This window comes from Typopeltis vanoorti, chromosome 12 (assembly GCF_054136105.1).
Source record: "Typopeltis vanoorti isolate ZY-2024b chromosome 12, IOZ_Tvanoo_1.0, whole genome shotgun sequence".
NCBI classification, from domain to species: domain Eukaryota; kingdom Metazoa; phylum Arthropoda; class Arachnida; order Uropygi; family Thelyphonidae; genus Typopeltis; species Typopeltis vanoorti.
This window is the reverse complement of record NC_143560.1, coordinates 118,243,962-118,265,287: the sequence shown is the minus strand read 5'-3', so window position 1 is coordinate 118,265,287 and position 21,326 is coordinate 118,243,962. Positions and strand designations below refer to the sequence as shown.

Genomic DNA, 21,326 nt, shown 5'->3' with positions numbered 1-21,326 from the left:
ACATGGCCTACTTAGCAAACTTGCCATTATATGGTCTGCCTGTCACACTCTGCAACCTACTTTTGGATCACCCACTTTTTTACCTGTCGCTCACTATGTATCATGGTGAATGGTTTCTGTTATTCAGAATTTCCCCTTCAGTACAGGAGTACCCCAGGGCTCTCTACTTTTACCCACTTTCTCTCTCTTGTGTATAAATGACTTGCTCTCACAGACTTCATATCTATAGCTTTGCTAATGAGAGTAAACTCCATTCCTCCTTTTCATTTGACAAACCGTGCCATACTCAATTGTTAGAAACCCCAAGATCCACTATGATGAATGTTCTGAACTCTGATCTCCTAGCTATATTATATTTCAGTTGGGCAAGGGCAATCTAGTGGACAGTGCCACCAAAACTGAGTCCTGTCCGATCTCTCATAAGAAAGAGCTCGCATCCCTTTCCTTAATTTTCAGTAATACCGAGATATCCAAACATGATCAGATTTCCCTTCTTGGACAGACCTATACCTCCAGCCATTTCTGGCACAAAAACATTGCAATCATTGCTTCTGCAGCAGCCAAAAAACTCTGTGTACTTTTCCACAGAAGACATTACTTGACACCATTATAGTTGCTAACCTCTATGCAAATTCTAAATGTGCCCAACCATGAAATACTGCTCACATATTTGGAGTAGAGCACCAAAATGCTCTCTAAGATTGCTCGATTCTATCCAGAAGAGATTCCTCTTTCATAGACATTCACTCTCCCCTTATATCTGTTCTATAGATATTTTATTTGACAGTGCTCTTCTGAATTTAGCCACTATTATTTTTCCACTTTTCTCTAAAATCATGAGACCAAGGGCTGCTGCTAACTAACACCCTTTTACAGTCCAGTTTGACACTTATCAAACCAACTTCTCTGTCTCCTCTTTCGTTTTGGTTTTTTGGAACAGACTTCCCCACTCTGCTTTTCCCAAAGAATACAACCTTTAGTTCATGTGACCATTCATGTGTGGGTCAGATATATATTTAAAAAAAAACTCAGATGAAAGAATGTGGATGTGGTGGATCCTTGGGGCATTTTATATACTGCATTTGTGTATCATTCTGATTGTGAAGTTCAGCAGAGCTATATCTGAAGCTGTTTATGCTTGTATGGACTCAGACCTTTACTTAAAGTTTGGAAGATGAATATGCAACAGCTCTGGATAATTCCTTGATTGGGATACATTGCATAAAAAAGACCCACATGTCTTTCAACATGTCATTTCAGAATGATTAATTTTGTGAGTGCTGTTGTGAATAGTTTGATTAAAATGTTTGAGGTGGATAACTTTTACTGCATTGTATGTAACTACCACCATACTTGACACAGAAACTTTTCCTGATCTTAATCTAGTAGAACACCTTTGAGATGAATTGAAATGTCAGGTTTACACCTGATATTTCAGTTCCCTAACAAAGGTCCCTAACAGCAAAATCATCCTCTTAGGAGATTTTAATGTCCACAACACCAACTGGATTTCCTCCTCCAGTTGGACAGATCTAGCAGGCCAAGATGCTGAAACATTTGCCATCACTAATGACCTTATACAAATTGTGTTCGCATGCCAACCAAAATACCAGATGATGTAAAAGGTGATTTTCAGATGATGCAAATTGAAGATAGCAATGCAGAGTCAAGCAGATATTGTGGCCTTACAGGATGACTTGAATAGATTCCATGAATGGGCAGGAAAGTGGAGCTATCAGTTCAGCATTGCAAAATGTAAGGTTTTGAAATTGGGTAAGCAATGATGGGATGCAAAGTATACACTTCGTGGGAAAACTTTAAAGGAGGTGGAGGAGATGAGAAATTTGGGAGTGGTGGTGGTGGTGGTGGACAAGGACCTGAAATTTAGGGCCACAATGCACAAGTTGTGAAGTCGCTACAGCAAATAATGGCAATGTTGTAATAGGTTTCACGGTATAAAAAGAACACAGATGGTTAAGAAAATAACTATTTATTAACTTAAAAGCTAATATTTCGCTGGTATTATATCCAGCATCTTCAGAGCACACAACACAAAGTTTGTTGCAAAGGCAAGACAACCACAATCCGGTGTAACAGTGGGGACAGTATAAGTGATTGCAGCGTGCAACACAAGACTAAAGTCCTAATATGGCGCCATCTAGGATTAAAAAAAAAAAAAAAAAAAATTCAAAGTTTTGAAATAGTAGTCCAAATGATAAAAAATAAAAGTAATAAATATTAATTTGGTCTTAGGATGACTGTCTCCCAAATCTTTGGTAGATTTATACAGCCATACTTGTTAAAGTTTGGAGTATGTTTCAAGGCTTCTGTTGATTCCAGGAACAACCTCTCTGACTTGTAGAAGCTTCTGTGCATTACTTTTGTTTCTTTCCAATTGATCCTGTGTGCAGGGGTATCCAAAGCATGGTCTGCCAGACCCGACTTACCATAGCGAAAGTGTCGGATATATTTTTTGTGTTCACTGAGGCGGATGTCCACATTTCTTCCTGTCTGTCCGTAGTAGGCTTGATGGCAAGAACAGGGCACTTCATAGACACCTGGATGTGATAAAGGAGTGCATTTGTCCTTAGGTGAACGGATGAGAGTTGCTAATTTTATGTAAGGTTTAAATACTGTGTGTAATTGGGATTATAATTAACGGGGATTATAACCATTGTTTAAGAAGGTTTGACGTAGATGAGAAAGTTCAGCAGTGAGAGCAATGTCATTGGAACAGATTGCTCTAGCTCTATGGGTAAGTGTTTTTAAGATACCATATTGTTGAGAAGGATGATGGTGTGATTGTTTATGTAAGTATCTCCCTGTATGTGTGGGTTTTCTGTAAACAGAAAATGATAAGGAACCTTCTGGATGACGTGTGATCAGTGTGTCCAAGAAAGGCAGGCAATCATTGGCTTCTAGTTCCATTGTAAAGTGGATTTTAGGATGCTGGCTATTTAGATGCACTAAAAATGTATTCAATGTGTCTGGGCCATGTGGCCAAATGGCAAACACATTGTCAACATAGCGTAGCCAGAGACTAGGTTTGAGAGTGGCTGTGTTGATAGCTAATTTTTCCAGATGTTCTATGTAGAAGTTGGCTAAGGGGGACAGCTAATGGGACAGCTATGAACCCATAGCTGTCCCATCTAACTGTTTGTATATTTTCCCTTTCCATGTAAAATAACCTGCCTGTACTGTGAATTTAAATAGCTGGAATATATCTGGGGGAAATTGTGAATTTAGTAAGTTAAGTGTTTCAATCAGTGGTACATTAGTGAATAATGAGGCGATATCAAAACTCACGATTAGGTCTGAACTATTTAAGGTGTGGTTTTCTAAAATACTTTTTAGGTGGGTAGAATTTTTAACAAAAGAGGGAGAATTGTTTATGTAAGTGGTTAGTAATTTTGCTAAATGTTTGGCTAGTTTATATGGAGGACTGTTTATACTATCTACAATAGGACGCAAAGGTGTATCTTGTTTGTGTATTTTAGGAGCTATATATTCTGGGTGCTTTAACGTGTATGGGTTTAAGTTTTTTGACAATTTCTTTAGGCCAGGAAGTGATTTTGTTCAGTAACTTGCACACCTTATTCTTTTGTGAGTTGGTGGGATCTCGATCTATGATTTGATATGTAGACCGGTCTTTTTAACCTAGATGGCGCCATATTAGGACTTTAGTCTTGTGTTGCACGCTGCAATCACTTATACTGTCCCCACTGTTACACCGGATTGTAGTTGTCTTGCCTTTGTAACAAACTTTGTGTTGTGTGCTCTGAAGATGCTGGATATAATACCAGCAAAATATTAGCTTTTAAGTTAATAAATAGTTATTTTCTTAACCATCTGTGTTCTTTTTATACCGTGAAACCTATTACAACATGTCTGACGAACACATAAGCCTATCCACGCGTATAAATAATGGCAATGATGCAGAGGACCTTAACATGCAGAAATAAAGTGGTTATGATTTCATTGTATCAGACCTCACACAGATTATTGTGCACAGATTTGGTCACCAGTTTTTGTGGTGATGAGAATATGCTAGAAAGGATCCAGAGAAAATTCACAAAGGTAGTTAGTGGTCTTTGGTATGTGGAGAATGTAATTTGCAAAGCCTCGTGAATAAAAGGAGTAGGGGAGATACGATTGAGACAAGTTTATTACGGATTGTTATCAGGTTAACATGGAAGAAATTTTTCATAGAATGGGAGAGGGAGGTAGAACAAGAGACCATCCCTGGAAACTGTGTATGGAGAGGGTGTGAGCAGAGGAGTGAGGAGAAGGTTCTTTGAATGCAGAGTGGTTGGTGAGTGGAATGCATTACATGAGTGTATTGTGAATGTAGACACATTGAATCAGTTTAAGGTACGGTTTGATTAGCTTTGTGTGTGTACTTCCCACAAAGAGTCCGACTCCATGAGTGTTATGTCTTCATTATTAATATGAATCTACCTTTTTTGCCATCTGTTGTCTCTAGTCTTTGATCAGGTATTTTGTTTCTAATGTAACTCTCAAATCCATAAATGAAAAATTGGTCTTTTTTACTCCTAGTTGAGTGTTTTGGCTAATTTCTCTCTTATTCCGTATAAATTTATTCAGTTCACTTCCTATCACATTTGATTTATTTTTCTATTGTCTGTTTCCAACTTTCATTTGTTACTTTCACTACAATTTGTGCTTCCTTAATATCTGAAATATTTTACTTGTTCTATAGGCTCTTCATTGGGAATGCAGTTGAAGTTTGTTTTTGCCCGTTTTTCCATAGTTTGGTTTTTTATTGCTGATTTTCATGCCAAATTTGTTTCCAAGGATTGTATTTTCATAAGTAGGCTTACCATATGTCCTGGTTTGAAGGTATGGTCCCGGCCAGTTAATCATTTTGTCCCGGTTATTTGGTAAAAATTTAAAAGTGCAGAATATACACGCAGTCAGCAAAGCTGGTATGGTGGGAAGTCAATTGAATAAATTCATATGGAATAAGAAAGAAATTAGTCGGAACACTAAATTAGCTGTATACAAGACAGTGTTCAAACCAGTTTTAACTTATGGATCTGAGAGTTGGGTCAGAAGTAAAACACTTGACCAAAGACTAGAGACCGCAGATATGAGAGTCCTGAAAAAGATTAGAGGCGTGAACAGATGGCATCAATGGCAATATCATATTAAAAATGAGGATATTAGGAAAGAACTTGACATTGTCAGCATCCAGGAATGCGTTAGCAGAGCTAATCTCAGATGGTATGGTCACTTAAATAGAATGGGAGAGGAAAGATTAGCAAAACAAGTGTTCTCTGCCTAGTTGACAGCAAAACGACCCAGAGGAAGACCAAGATATAGGTGGATTGATATGGTACAAAGTGCCTTAGACGATAGAAATATAAGATCTGATAATGTTGGAGTCTTGACAAGTAACAGACTCATTTGGAGGAAAATTGTAGATAGGAAGTTAGTAATGATGTAATTTTTTCATGTAGTACTGTCATATCCTGTACACCCCTTGAGGGTACATGGCAGGAATTTGATGATGATGATGATGATGACAAAAAGTGCAACCTCGGAAAATGGTGATTAGGCAACACGAATACCCCACTTTGACTCTGGCCTGTACGCTGCGTCGCAAGTCATTGATGAGCATGCGCAATCTTAGTTGAGTTTAGATTGCGAGTCGGTGTGTCTTTTCGGCTTGTTGTTTGTGATTTTTTTTACTTCATTAAATTAAATTAACCCCAAAATGCCAAAAAGAAACTGTGTTTACGGATGAATTAAAAAAGAATCATCTGTTTTTGAAAACTGTTTGTGGTCATGTTGACGAAGTGAAATGTGAACAGTGCTCTTCAGAATTTTCTGTGGCTCATGGTGGGTGTTCGGACATAAAAAAAATCACTTGACGTGCGAAACATAAGGCTAGTCTAGCAGCTGCAGGAACTTCCTCAAAGATATCGTCATATTTTAAAGGTGCCAATCCAAGTGACAAAGAATTTTTAATAGCTGCTAAAGAAGCAACTTTTGCATTTCTTGTTGCTATTCACAATCTCAGCTTTAAGTCTGCCGATTCTTCATCTAAATTGATATCAAAGCTTTTTGAAACAAAGTTTAGACTGGGTAGAACAAAATGTGAAGCTGTCATTGTTAATGTGATTGAGCCACTGTTGTTTCAGCAACTTTGTGAAGATTTAAACAAAACAAATTTTGTGACAATATCAATTGATTTTTTCAACAGAAAAGAAATTAAAACTGTGCCATGTGCTGTGTGGTATTTTGCACCAGATTGTGGAGTAAAATTTAAACTTTTAGACTTTCAATCAGTTCCTGGGGAAACTGCAGAAATATTGACAAACCATTTAATGTCAGTTAAGAAAATTCATAATATAACAAAAAAAATTGTTTTTTTTGGAGATAACTGCAATACCAATTTTAAGGGTGTAAAACGGAGAGGAAAAAACAATATTTACAGTCGATTGAAGAAGGAACTAGGAAGAAATATTGTGGGCATTGGTTGCGTTGCTCACATCGTTCACAACTGTCTTCAAACTGCAGTTGATGTTCTTTCTATTGAAATAGAAGCTTTAGTAGTCATCATCAAATTCCTGCCATGGACCCTCAAGGGGTGTACAGGATATGACAGTACTACATGAAAAAAATTACATCATTACTAACTTCCTATCTACAATTTCCCATCTCCAAATCAGTCTGTTACTTGTCAAGACTCCAATATTATCAGATCTTATATTTCTATCGTCTAAGGCTCTTTGTACCGTATCAATCCACCTACATCTTGGTCTTCCTCTGGGTCGTTTTGCTGTCAACCTGGCAGAGAACACTTGTTTTGCTAATCTTTCTTCGCCCATTCTGTTTAAGTGACCATACTACCTGAGATTAGCTCTCCTAACACATTCCTGGATGTTCACAATGTCAAGTTCTTTCCTAATATCCTCATTTTTAATATGATATTGCCATTGATGCCATCTGTTAATGCCTATAATCTTTCTCAGGACTCTCATATCTGTGGTCTCTAGTCTTTGGTCAAGTGTTTTACTTCTGACCCAGCTCTCAAATCCATAATTAAAACTGGTTTGAACACTGTCTTGTATACAGCTAATTTAGTGTTCTGACTAATTTCTCTCTTATTCCATATGAATTTATTCAATTGACTTCCTACCATACCAGCTTTGCTGATTCTGTTGTCTATTTCTATATTTAATTTACCATCTTCAGTAAAAATCGTGCCTAAGTAGCTGATATGTTTCACTTGTTCCACAGGTTCTCCATTCACAACACAGTTGACATTTTCACTGATTCTGCCTATTTTCATTGTCTTTGTCTTTTTACTGCTGACCTTCATACCATATCTATTACAACAGTTATTCAATTTAGTCAGAGAATCTTGCAGACTTGTAGGGGATTTATTTAGAAGTATAACATTATCCGCATAAAGCAAAGAGCTGACATTAACATCTCCAATTTTGATATCATGTTTAATACCACTTTCCTTCATAATGTGATCCATATAGATAATGAATAACAGAGGGGATAATGTACATCCTTGTCTCACACCAGATTTAACATTAAACCATCTTCCTGTACTTCCTTCAATTCTAACTGCTGACTTACAACTCAAATAAAGACAAAGTATTGCTTGATATAATGCCCCATTGACGCCATATAACTGTAGCGTATTGAATAGCTTCTCTCTTGCCACCTTGTCATATGCCTTTTCCAAATCGACAAAACTTAAATACAGATCTCTGTTTTATTCCCATGCTTTCTCAACTATTTGTCGCAAAGTGAAGATCTGATCCTGACAGCCTCTATTTGGCCTGAATCCAGCTTGTTCTTCACCAAGCTTTTCTTCCACAATTCTTCTCAACCGTTTCTCAAGTATACTTGCATAGATCTTGCTAGGAACACTCAGTAGGGAAATACCTCTGTAATTCTCACATTCAGTTTTATTTCCCTTTTTATATATGGGTACTATTAGAGCTCTACTCCAATCATCGAGAATTTGTCCCTCTATCCAGGCTTTCTGATCTATGCAGTGCAGCCACTGTAAGACTCTTATACCACTATACTTCAGCATTTCTGGTCGAATATCATCTACCCCTGTTGCCTTTCCATATTTCAAGCCTTTGATGGCTTTTTTCTACCTCAAGTATGGATATGTATTCCTGACTGAATGCCTGGTCAGTGTTTTTTACCTCTGTGCTGTCATCACTGCTTGTTTCATTTAGCAGTTTTTCAAAGTAATTACTCCATACTTCAAAGATATCTTTTTCTCCCGTTTTCATGTCACCTTTATCATCTCTAACTCCTTTTACAGCGCTTTCCTCCATTCCTAAGCTTGTTCAACAACCTCCAGAATATTTTGCCACCTTCTTGATATTTATTTTCTATATTCTTGCCAAAGTCCTCCCATGACTTTTGTTTAGCTAGTTTTACACAGTGTTTAGCATTCTTGCATTTGTCTCTGTATTCTCTAAGAGCACAAGCTGACTTATTTGACAGGAACTTTTGATATGCTTTCTTCTTTTCCTTCACTGCCTCTTTAACTTCCTGTGTCCACCAGGGAGTTCTGATTTTTTTATCCTTGCAGATAACCTCACCACATGCCTCTCTGGCAGAATCAATCAATGTTTTTTTCAGAGTTTGCCACTGAATCTCCAAGGTTTGATTCCTGTTCTCAAACTCTTTTCTTTTTTCTTCAATAATCTTTGTGTATTTTAGTCTACAGTTCACATCTGAGAGCTGCTCAACTTTTATTCGCTTTAAAACTTTCTTACATGTTATTCTTTTCAATATGAAATTCAATTTTATCCTGCTCAAGACTAAATAGTGATTACTTCCAATTTCAAATCCTCTGTACACTCTGGTCTCCTGCACCAGGAAGAAAACATCACTATCAACAATAACATAGTCAATGAGACTTTTCTTATTCCTTGCCTCTTCTCTCCATGTGAATTTGTGCACATTTTTATGTTGGAACATGGTGTTAGTAATAACCAGTCCATGTCCTGAGCAGAAATCCAACAGATATTTGCCATTTTTATTAGCTTTGCTCTTTTCTCCAAATTTTCCCAAAATATTTTTTTTTTATCTGACAATCATTTCCTACTCTGCTATTTAGATCCCCAACAAGGACCAATTTTTCATTGTGTCAGTTGCTTTTTCTAAAGCCTCAAAAAATTCCTCCACTTCTACCTTAGTAGAACCTTCCGAGGGACCATAGGCACAAATAAGTCTCATTGTCCAGTTCCCCATTCTCATATTTGTCCACATTACTCTACTTGAGACTGGATGCCATTTAAGAAGATTAGCCTCATATTTTTGTTGAATACTATGGCTTCTCCTTCTTTTCCTTGATTGTCATTGCCTGAACATAACATTTTGTATTTATTGCTCGGAAAGATCTCACCAGTTTTTGTCTTTTTTGTTTCAGTCACCCCTATTATGTCGATCTGGTACTTATCTAGTTCCTCAGCTAGCTCAATTTCTATGTCATTCAGGCTTCTTATGTTGATAGTACCAATCTTTAACTCTGATGTTGAGTTGGGATTTGTTTTCAGATTTTTTTCTCTAGCTGACTTTTCGCTGTTCGCTCTGGTTCCCTGGTGAAAACAACGGGGGCCTTGTTTGACCGGGCGACGCCCTAGCCGGCATGAAAGTTTGTCATGTTGTACCATCATTTTTTATTTTGGTTTAACCAATAAGAATACAATTTGGCCGGCTAAATTCCAGATTGCCAGCCCATCCTCGTTCGTTAAGTATCCAAATAGATACCCAACAGGGTGCACCACGAGAAGGTGAGGATTGGACATTAAGTCAGAAGCCCTGGGAGGTTCTCTGCATTCCTTTAAAGGCTATGTTGAGGTCTTCTCTTAGTTATACAGCTTTGACCCTTAAGCACCCCTAGGAGTCAAAATTTATAAATATTTCCACATTTATACGGTTCGAGTCACCCAACTAATAGCCTTCTGTGAATTTGTAGATGTAGAGTATAAAAAGGTTCTTCAACATGGCAACACCCGTTTTCTTTCTCTACTTCCAGCTATTGACAGAATACTTGAAATCTATGAGGGACTGAAATCATATTTTATTTCACAAGAACACTAGCCGGTGATGATAAAACAGTTCATTGATAATGATTGTGGTGAAATATATTTGTGGTTTGTGCATGGGCAACTCAAATTGTTTAACAAATCTATCTTGATTATGGAAAATACAAAAGCGAGTGCAACAGATATTGTCATTGAACTTAGAAAATTAAAAACAAATCTTGAGGAAAGGTGTCATAATAAATTTATACCGCAAGAAGCAAAAAAGCTTTTTAGAATACCGGAAAATAATGGAAGTATTAATATAATACTACAAGAGTTTACAAAATTTTATGACCGATGTCTTTCTTACATTGAGCTTTGGGAAAACAGTTTTGGTGGAGCAGAATCTTTTACTAGGATAAACAACATTGAATTAGCTTGGTCAGAAATTAAAGCTTCAGGTGAAAAAATTAATGAAACTTGCAAATAATGCAATAAACATGGATGAACTGTTTGATGAAGTGGTGATTACAAAAGCTTTTTGGTCGGCAAACTATGACATTTTGAAAAATACAAGTTGCGAAGAAAAATGGATACAACTATTCAGTCATTTCAGAGAAAAGAACATTTCATTGCCCAATCTTGTCCAAATTATAGAATACATTTTCAGCCTCCCAGGCACATCTTCACCTGTTGAAAGGATATTCTCAATAATGAATAACATATGGTCTGATGAAAGAAGTAGAATGGCTGAATCAACAGTAAAATCTGTATTGCGCTGCAAACTTAATAGTGAACTAAACTGTAGTGAATTTTTCGACGCAATTAAAAATAACAAAGAATTTTTAAAGAAAGTTCACGCTAGTGATAAATATTAATAACTTTTTAATAATAAGTTATGTTCAGTTAAGAGTAATTAAAAATTATTACTACGAAATGTTGTTTTTTGTTAACCACTCCGTTATTTAGCCTTTTGAATCATAAGTACTTAGCGTAGAAGGCATTACTTTCTGTTTTGAGCAAGCTCTCTAAAATGTCCTTGTTTGATTAAAAAAAAAAAAAAAAAAAAATTATGGTATGTCTATTCATAAGCTCTAGTTAAAATTACAAAACTTTTTCATAGTTGCTACATACGTTCGACTTGGAAATAATATTGAATCTTTAATATCCACTATTTCTATACAGTCAGTAGTCAGTGTCTTCTCTCCATGTGAATTTGTGCACATCTTTATGTTGAAGCATGGCATTAGTGATGACTAGTCCATGTCATGAATAGAAATCTAGCAAGCGTTTATTAGCTTTTCCATTTTCTCCAAAATTATACACACACTATATATCATTAGAGAAAGTAATGACAAAAAAGAAAATAGAAAAGCCAGTCCTTGGAGATCTGAGTAGCAGAATAGGAAATAAATCCCAGGCATATAGAAATCTTTTAGGAAAAAGTTTGAAGAAAAAGAGCAAAACTAGTAATGGTGAATGAGCGTTAGATTTCTGTTCAGGACATGGACTGGTTATCATCACTAACACCATACTAATGGTTACATATAATGTGAATGAAGTGTGTTTTAATATATTGACTTCCAACACAGTTATGTAAACTGCACCTACTATGAACTGATAAGTTTGCTATCATCAGATCTACTATTGTACCGCAAGATTTCTCTAATGTATTGCTCTTTGTTTAGTAACATAAATTAAAAGTATTGCAATTTCATTAAACTTCAGAACAGTTTCAGTCAGCAATGCTAAAAATGTTTTTGACTCCAATCATTTGTATGCATTCCCAGTGGCAGATTTAGGCATTAAGGGGCCTGAGGCGTTTGTGATTTCAGGATCTCTTTAAATTAAGTTACAATTCATTTTAATTTTTTTTAAAAATATTTTATGTATAATTGCACAATGCATACACATACATACATAACAATAATTACTTCACAACAAAAATTATAAAATGTTTTGTATACATATAAATATGAAAATAGGTAGGTAACTTTAATTGTATAGTACATATTATAGGAACAATTCGATAATATTATAATCACATTCAGGTACAGTCTGTATTTTGTACATAAATATTTTATGAAATTATACTGGCACTTTACACTTTTTGTGCAGCACATTTGTCAATTAATAAATCAAATTCTAATTCTTGTAATACGGAATTTTCAATAAACATCAGTGACAAATTTTATAGTCGATCTTGCCCCAATGAATTTCTTAAATAATTCTTGACACGCTTAAGGATGGAAAAAGATCTTTCTGCCAGAAGCATTATGAATAGGCATTGTTAAAAAAAAATTTTTAGTATTGTTTCTACATTTGGAAAAGTTAATTGCAATCCGTTAATGATTGTTTTGTACATTTGAAATGGACATGTGATTTTTTCTTCTTTTATGTATTTTAAGAAATGATGTACTTCGTCATTGAAAAACTAATTTCAATATCATTCTTATATATATTTATGTATAAATGATTGCAGTTTAGAAATTCAATCGTTTATGTCGTCTTTACTCATATCGTGATCAAAAAATAATTGAAAATGACTTAACACATTAGAATACATATTAATTTTTGTGGAAATTTTGGTACTTAATCTATCACAAATCATATTATGAATTTCTACAATGAACGATTTGCGACCTGTTAGAATTGTCTCGTTCGTGTTATTTGATGCTGTATTTAATTCATCAAAATGTCTTTTTTGTTTCTTTATCCTGTTTATTTCATAATTTGTTTCATCAGTTAATAGATTTGCTTGTCATTCTATGGTTTTCAAAATCATTTTGTACATCCATTATAAAATTATGCAAAGATTTTAAAAATTTTACACATTGCAACAAATGTGTTTTAACTTCTTGAAGCGAAAGACTTGCAATAATCTATCCCATAATATTGTTAACACTGCAATTTCATATTTATCGAAATATTTTGACAATGTTTTGGCTTGCAATCTATTATCTGGTTTTTCAAGTTCATTTTCACCTATTTTAATAAGAACAGTTTTAATATGTTTATAATTTAATCGCAAAGCAGATACGGCATCAGCTCGTGATGACCATCTTGTGTCGCTGATTCTTTTAATATGTTTAAAATTTGTATCGGCGAAACTGTCTGTAAGTAAATTCCATTATTGCGTAGATTTAGAAAAAAAATTATATACGTTCTGTACGAAATCGAAATAATAAACAGCCTTCGAACAAGTTTCTGCAGCAGAGTTTCCAATAATGTTAAGTGTGTGAGTGGAACATGGAATGAAAATTGCTGATTCGTTCAACATCTTAATTCTTGCTTGTAGACCATTATATTTGCCGCATTGTCGTATGTTTGGCCACGACAATTTTTTATATCTAAAGATAGAGCATTTAAATTGTTAAAAACGAGTTCCTCTAAATTTTTTGCGTGATGGTTATTTAATTGCAGAAAACAAAAAAACGGTTCCAGCACATCTCCTTTACTATTTACGTATCTCAATATAAAAGTTAACTGGTCTATTGGCTCATATCGGGTGTGGAATCGATGATCAACGAATAATACAGAGCTCTAACTTCCAAAATTAATTTCTCCTTTACTTCAGTCCCCATTAAAGCAATAAATTCATCACATATCGTATGAGATAAGTAATTAACCTTCCCACTTCTGATATTATCATATCTTGTTAAACGATTTTTAATAAACATCAAACTGTGATAAATATTCTATACAAGTTATAAAATTTCCTCTTTTGTTAACACCACCAACACTTTCATCTTCTCTGTGCCCCCGAAATCCTAAACCCAAACTTGCTAACAACTTTACTGTGGCTACAATTTTTTTAAAACATCTTGCCAATATTTTTGTTATTATTAATCTGATTAATCAAATGAGAATCAGTACGTCCAGTTATCAACAATCTTTTTTTTTTTAAATCAACATTGAGGAAATATGTTCTTTCAATGCACGTTTAAGATTTTTCCAATCATTGTATCCTGTACTAAACTTAGTAATAGAACGTGTAAAAAGTTTGCAAACATAGCAGTAAATCATTTTGCTACTTTCTGAAAAAATAAGCCATTCTTGATATTCTTTTGTTTTGCTTTTTCACAGTAAAAATGAACACTTGAAATATTTCTGTAGTATGTCTGATTTCTGTCATTATATTCAACTTTTAAAGATGTTATGTCTCCGATATTGCACAGTTTATTATTTATGAAGTAATTTACCATTTTCTCTGATATTTTGCACAGCCATAAAGCGATATCTTTTGGAAAATTATTGGAGTCTGGTTGTTTATGTAGATCTGCATCAGCACCTCGTTCTTTTTCTTCTTCGGCATTTTCCTCCGTGTCTTGCGCATCTCGTTCAAGTTCAGCATTGTTGGTTGTTTTGTCATATTTGGCACCATCTTCCTTCCTTCGCAGAATTTTCTTCATTTCTTTCAGCGTTTTCTATTATGTTATAAATTTTTAGACTATCTTCTTCTTTTTCGTCTCGTTCATCACGTGTTGGTTGACGATCTTCGTTGCTCTGAAATTTAGATGAAGTCAAAAAAACCTCCAAGGAGTTTTTTTGAGAGAGAGCGATAATTTTTCTTTTTCCTTTCGTCGTTTTCTTTTTTCTGCCCTGGACAAGTACGTTTGTTTCATGGCATAAAATATTAAATATGCATATATATTCAAAACAATTATTTTATAATTACAATTACAACAACCGAACCACAACAAAGGATAAAGGATACTGAAGGTTACAAGAATTTCATTGGTTCCTTAACCGTATATAGCACCTTTATTTGAAGCGGTCAATTTGGAAAACAAAAATGAAAATAGAATTTATTTTATTATATAGTTACAATAAACAACAGTACAGACAGTAGTTCCAAGAATTAAGACAAAATTGAAACAAAATGGAATATTAGTTTTTCAAATTTTTACTAAAAAATATATATAGTGTGGGCCAGGGGTCCCTAGCCTTGCGGTGGCTTGCCAGGGGCCTGAGGTGGCTGCCTCCTCCGCCTGTGCCTAAATCTGTCACTGTGCATTCCAACAAAAAGAAAGAAACTTGTAGTATAAATTTATAATGATACATTAAATTTCTAAATGTTTATGTGTTACAGGCTGCTCAAGGGGTTCCTCAAGTAGTTCAGGAAGTTCCAATTTTTGGACTGGAGCCATGACTGGCGGTTTGCTTGGGTATATGTTTGGTAGTAGACCGTAAGTAAAGCCCATGAAATTTTTTCTACCGTATTTATAATAAGTTTTTCCTATGAAAAGCGTTTATGTAGCATGTGATTTATAATCAGTGTTTTGTAAATGTTAGCTAGCTCATAAAATATCAGAGATGCATAATTTACTGTTTCAAGTTGATCAACATTTGTGAAATCTCTAAAATTAAATGCTAATCTCCTGATAATATTTATATTGCATTGAAATTAAATCATCCTGGAATGAAACCTGTCTAAGATGAGCTGTCTCTCTTAAAAATTAACTGCAAAACAAACTGGAATAAGCATTCTGACTTTGTAGCCACATTTCATATGTTTTTTAATCTTGTAGAGAGTAAATGCTTAGAAAAAGATTTTTGCTGTTTGTTAGCTTGTGACATGTTTACCTTGGGCTAGACATAATTTGTCATTATGTCTAGCCCCAGCTGAACGGATTAAACTTGTATTATTACTATTACACAGACCTGCGATGGAAAAGTTGTCTGAGAAGTAATAATTGATTCTTATAGATTTTTAGGTGGTGAGTTCAGAAAAAAATAGTAAAAAAAATTCCATCACCCACCAATTTTACCCAATTTCTAATTTTATTGTAAAAACAATAAAATTAGAAATTGGGTAAAATTTTATTAGTAGTATTTGGATTTAAATTCAGCACATTGGTATTTATTTTCATTCTCCTTTATTTACAGCTAATTAGTTGTAAAAGTTTTTTTTTTTAGTGCCTTTTTATGGTAAATAAAGAAATTTCCCCAAAACTTCTCATTCTTAAGATAGGAGAGGGAGGGAGGAATGCAGATAAAAGTGCCTGTGGCTACTTTAAATCCATCGAGATAACGAATGACTTTCCTGTTGTCAGACACATTTTCTTGTGTGATTCTTTAGTTGAACTTTAGTCATTGACTACTAAGGTTATCATATTTCTAAAAGGTGGCATATTTTCTAAATTAGTGTGAAGATTTAATTTAATGTGTTTGTGGTTTTTTTAATGTTTTTACGTAGTGTCGTAAATGGTGTTGATGTCATTCGTCAAAATTCGTTTAACTGTGTTTTTAGTGGTGTTTGTGATGGCTTCAAGAGTTTGCAAAATTCACCTAACAAAGAGGATACACCAATACCCGTGCTTCCTGTGCGAGTGGGACAGCCGAGATTGAGAGCAACATTGGATCAAGAAGGAATGGCGAGAAAGAACACATTAGAACCTGGAAATACAAATGTGTTACACGAAACATTGCTCAGGAAAAAATCCCTTTATCCCCACTTCGCATAAAGCCTGGGATTGATGAAGCAATTTGTCGAGGCTTTGTCAAAAGAAGGAGAGTGTTTTAAATACATCTGTGCAAAATTTCCTGGATTATCCACAGCAAAATTGAAAGAAGGTATTTTTATCGGCCAGACATCAGGAAACCTATGAAGGATAAACTGTTTGAAAAAAAAATGGCAACTGTTGAAAAAGAAGCATGGAAAGCTTTGAAAGAGGTGGTGACCAAATTTTTAGGAAATCATAAGGACCCCAATTATAAAATGATTGTGGAACACTTGCTACAGAAAAATTCAAGGATTTGGGATGCTCCATGAGCTTAAAAGTGCACTTTCTCAACTCTCATTTAGACTACTTTCCTGAGAATCTGGGGACTGTCAGTGAAGAGCAAGGAGAGCGATTCCACCAGAACATCAAGGAGATAGAAAGAAGGCATCAGGGCAGGAGGAATGTCAACATGATCACTGACTATTGCTGGATGTTGCACCGAGATGATCCGGGAAAAGAATTTCACAGAAAAAGTTCAAAAAGAAGCTTTGAAGGAAAAAGAAAAAGACACTACAACGAAATATAAAGTATGTACTAAAGATTAATCTTTAATTACTTTAATTAAAAACTTTTTTTCTAATACTTTCATTCCAAAAATATTTATGGAAAATTTTAAATACAGTGGTAACTCACTAATCCAAACTAATAAAAACCATGCTCGTTCGGATTAGCGAATTTTCCCCCAAGAGACAACAATAACTAGCATTTAAGACAAAATCAGATTCTAATGATACATCAATTTAATTCTAAATAAATAAAGTAACTGATAGAGAAAAAAAAAGCTACTGTACTGTAATGTAAAACTTAAAAAAACCTGTATGTTGAGGATTCTGATTTAGTAAAATTGCATAGTTCAGTACATAACTTAATTTGCATAAAAAATATCACTTTCTTGTACACAACACAAAAAAACGTTTCACAAAATAACAGACAAAAAAAAATTTTTTTTTATTTCTTTGTAAAAAAAAGTCGCTGATCTTTTGCTCTTGGAAGCTAAACTTTTTTCGAATGCTTCTTCTCGGAGCTGCATTAGCAATCAAATTTTGTGAATGGTGTATCATTCTGCTTAGCACATTCTATACGCATATTAAAACTGTCAACCGCCTCTTCATGTTTTATTTTTTTTTTCCAAGTTCTTGATCGTCATCATCATCTTTAATTCATTCTGATTTGATTTCAAATTCACTTTCGGTTCTACCTGTAATCCATTCCCTAATATCTGTTTGTGAAATTCAACATCTGGATTTATATTTTTAACCAAATTATGCACGTTTTGAATTTCCTCTTTTTGTGTATCACGGTCGTTATACTGTATTGTAATAATAATAAAATGAATAATAATAGTTAAAATAATAATTATTAAATAAAAATAATAGTACACAAAATAATAATACGTAATAAATAAAACTTTTTTTCTTTCAAACCACAGTTCGGATTACTGGAGGGTTCGAATTAGCAAGATGCCTCTGTACTGTTATTTACTTAATATACAGGTATCCCTTGATTAATGTGATTAATTAATCCCTCGATGTTACCACATATATCAAAATCGTGTTAATCAAATATAATAATCAATGGTAAAAATTACAATTCGTCCATGATCGATTACTGTATTAATAATTCGTTTTATGTGGTACTCTTTTAGGAAAGATAAAAAAAATGAATGCGAAGTAAATGTTAATAAATGCTTGTACCTACATTAGTTACTGCAATTTTTTATCAAAAAAAGTTATCAAGAGTCGTTTGAACAGTTTTAGTTTTTTCCTATCAGCATAAGTTCTACGATTTCAAGCAAAATGACTCTCTAGACCACTGCAAACAAGCATTCCTTGTTAACATCTGGATCCATATTCATTAAGTGATTCTAAGCTGAAATATAGCATCCAGTTCTTTAATTGTTATCTCCTTTGGAATGTCATCTTCACATTCAATTTGTTCGTTGTCTTTATATGCGCGTTGTTCAATTTCAAGATGATCGTTGTAACTGAAATCTTTTGAATTTGAATCCAATAATTATTTAGCATCTTCCGAATCAACCCCATTAAAACCAACCACTATCTTTACCAATTGCAACAATCTCTTCAACCATGTTGTTCACAGGATTTTGAAAACCACCTAAGTCAGTAGCACATTCTGCAAAAGGTTTTCCAAACAGCTCTCATGCAGCTAGAACAGCGCTTCCCAAACTGTAGGCCATGGGCCCCTTGGGGACCATGAAATAATAAAAACAAATTTAAAATGTTTTAAGAGTAAGTAGATATTTTTTATCTTAAAAGAAACGTATTTAGTTTTTATTATTTATAATTTCTTTTTTATTATTTTTTTATATTTTAATGGAAAAAATCACACATTGGTTCACAAATTTTGCTTCCTGCGTATTTCGGTGCTTAATGAATATTAGTAAATATCTGCTTATTCATATAAGTTTCGTTTCAAAGGTATTGATAAGTACAAAAAAGCTTACAAATGCAGAATCTTGTGCTCATTTAAAACGGCCAAGTTTTTTGTGCTTTAAATTAACGTTTCATTGCTAGTGTGTGCACAGGTGCGGCAATGTGCAGAAAGAAATATGCTTGAAGAGTATGTTTTGTATTGAATATAAATACAATAAATATTATAATAATGTATGTCTGTATTAGGATTTATTTCTCCTGATGGGGGGGCATGAAATCTTTTAATTTTCCAAAGGGGGGCCTTGACATCCGTAAGGTTGGGAAGCACTGAGCTAGAAGACACTTGCTCCCACGAGTCATGAATGTTTTCAACTACATGTTTAAGGTTAAAATTTTTCTAAAATTCTTTGAACCTAATCGCGTTTTCTCTTGTTGTTGTTTCTACTGCCTTTCAGAATGTTTTTTTAAGAAAATAGGCTTTGAAAGTTGCAATGATGTCCATGTGCATGGGTTGTACCAGTGTCGTGTTTGGTGGAATTTTAGTGCATTTAAAGGTGCGTTGATTAAAATTCTTTCTGCATATGTCAAGGGATTGTCACAATTAGTTTCACCGCGTTAATCAAATCTCGCATTAAGCAAGGGATACCTGTAATGCATTTTAAAGCTATTTTACTGTAATATTGAGATCCATTTTGTGAAAAATCCTTACATGATAGAGAAGAATGGAAGAGATATTTGAAATCAGCAGTCAAAAATAAATCAGAAACAGTTAATAGTTTCCAGATAACTTTTCATGACTCAAATTTTGCAGGCCTGTGTTATTATTATTATTACATCCTCCATGGAGTCAGCAGGCTCATTATGGGAGGTTCATTCAGCTGACAATCTGTCATACTGAATATTAAAATCATTAACCTCCCCTGCATTAACAACATATTCCAGTAATGCATTCCATTCACAAACAATTCTCCATGTAAAAATCAACTCCTCACACTCCTCTTCACCACACTCTTACATAACTATACATGAAAAAAATTTAGTCTTTTACCCATGAATGAGCAAATGAAGGTTTGCATTTGAAGTATCTTTAACTAGGCTACTCATATATTTAGAAGATGTTAAGTTCACATCGATGTCTGAAAGGCTTAATAGCCTTTCAGACATGCATATTATCATCCAGAGTATTTTAATAATATGGGGGATAATTAATTTTGATACTGGTATTTAGAAATATAATTTTTACATTAATTTGGCTGTTGGTTAATTCTGCATCTAGTGCCTACTGATGAGAACTCAATGAAGGTAGAAACTAGTCTAGTAGTGACCCTTGTTATACATCTGGAGAGGAAAAAAAAAAAGGAGGATGTGCAGCCAACAGCTTCTATATGCAAATAGCCTAGTTGTGAAAACACTTTCACATACAAATTTTTATTTGCTCATGCTTGAGTGTAAAAGGATTAAAACATTCTTGCCAAGTATAATTTACTTTCTTGAAATCTGGAAAGGCAGCTGAAGTAGGTGGTCAACCTGAACTGTTCAAATATCGATGTATGAAAGTTTTGCAGTGGTTGCACTGCATATTTCAGAAGGTCAGTTACAGATGATTGGAGTAGACCATGCATGGTTTCCATATGTAAAAAAAAAAAGGGGGGGGGCATAAAGCTGAATGTGAGAATTAGAGGAATTTCTCTTCCAGGTGTTCCAGGTAAGATTTTTGCAAGCATACATGAAAAGAGACTGAGAAAAATAGTGGAAGAGAGACTTGCAGAACAATGCTAAATAAATAATTTGAATGTAAGTAGTGTAATGGTTAGCTGTTTAAATTGCTTTTGTTCATTACTTTGTCTTGGAATTTATTTAATTCCTCCTTGGTTTAATTGTTCATATTTGGTCTAATGTATTAAAACTGAAAACTTTATTAATAAGAGACCATATGATTTAATGAATTAAATACAAATTGCCAACCAGTTTCACTAGCTACTGTCTAGCATTATCAAGGCTGTACTGGTGTAAATACAAATGCACCAAGTTACATGAATAAAGAAGCGTTAGTACCTATTAGGCGTTACATTTGATAATTCTTGTTTGGATGTGCGCATGCGTTAGAATTCGGTACATGACTACGTGTTGTGTGGTTTTTCGCGAATTGTAGTTCTGTTAAGCTGAGAGAATTGGTGAGATTTTTCCATATGTCTTTAAGAATAGCACCTTGATTTCGATTTAAATTGCTGCCTGTGCATAGCAACTGCTGATTCTTTAAAAGTTCTGTGTCTGTACTCATCCTCGATGTAAGGCATAGAACTGTTTTTCCAGTCTGTAACGTGATTGGATGTCTAAAAATGGTGAGCTAAACCTGATGCAATTATTCTGTTGTGATTTACGTCTCCCAC

The 21,326-nt window shown here is 34.3% G+C and overlaps 1 protein-coding gene across 1 annotated transcript in view; it reads left to right on the top strand.

Moving 5' to 3' along the window:
* Window positions 1-21,326, top strand: part of LOC150101173 (store-operated calcium entry-associated regulatory factor-like) — a 144,009-nt gene that overhangs the window by 75,880 nt on the left and 46,803 nt on the right. Inside the window, exon 6 of the mRNA XM_090401453.1 lies at window positions 15,130-15,226. Coding sequence (XP_090257579.1) covers window positions 15,130-15,226 — 97 coding nt within the window. The remainder of the gene's footprint in view (window positions 1-15,129; window positions 15,227-21,326) is intronic.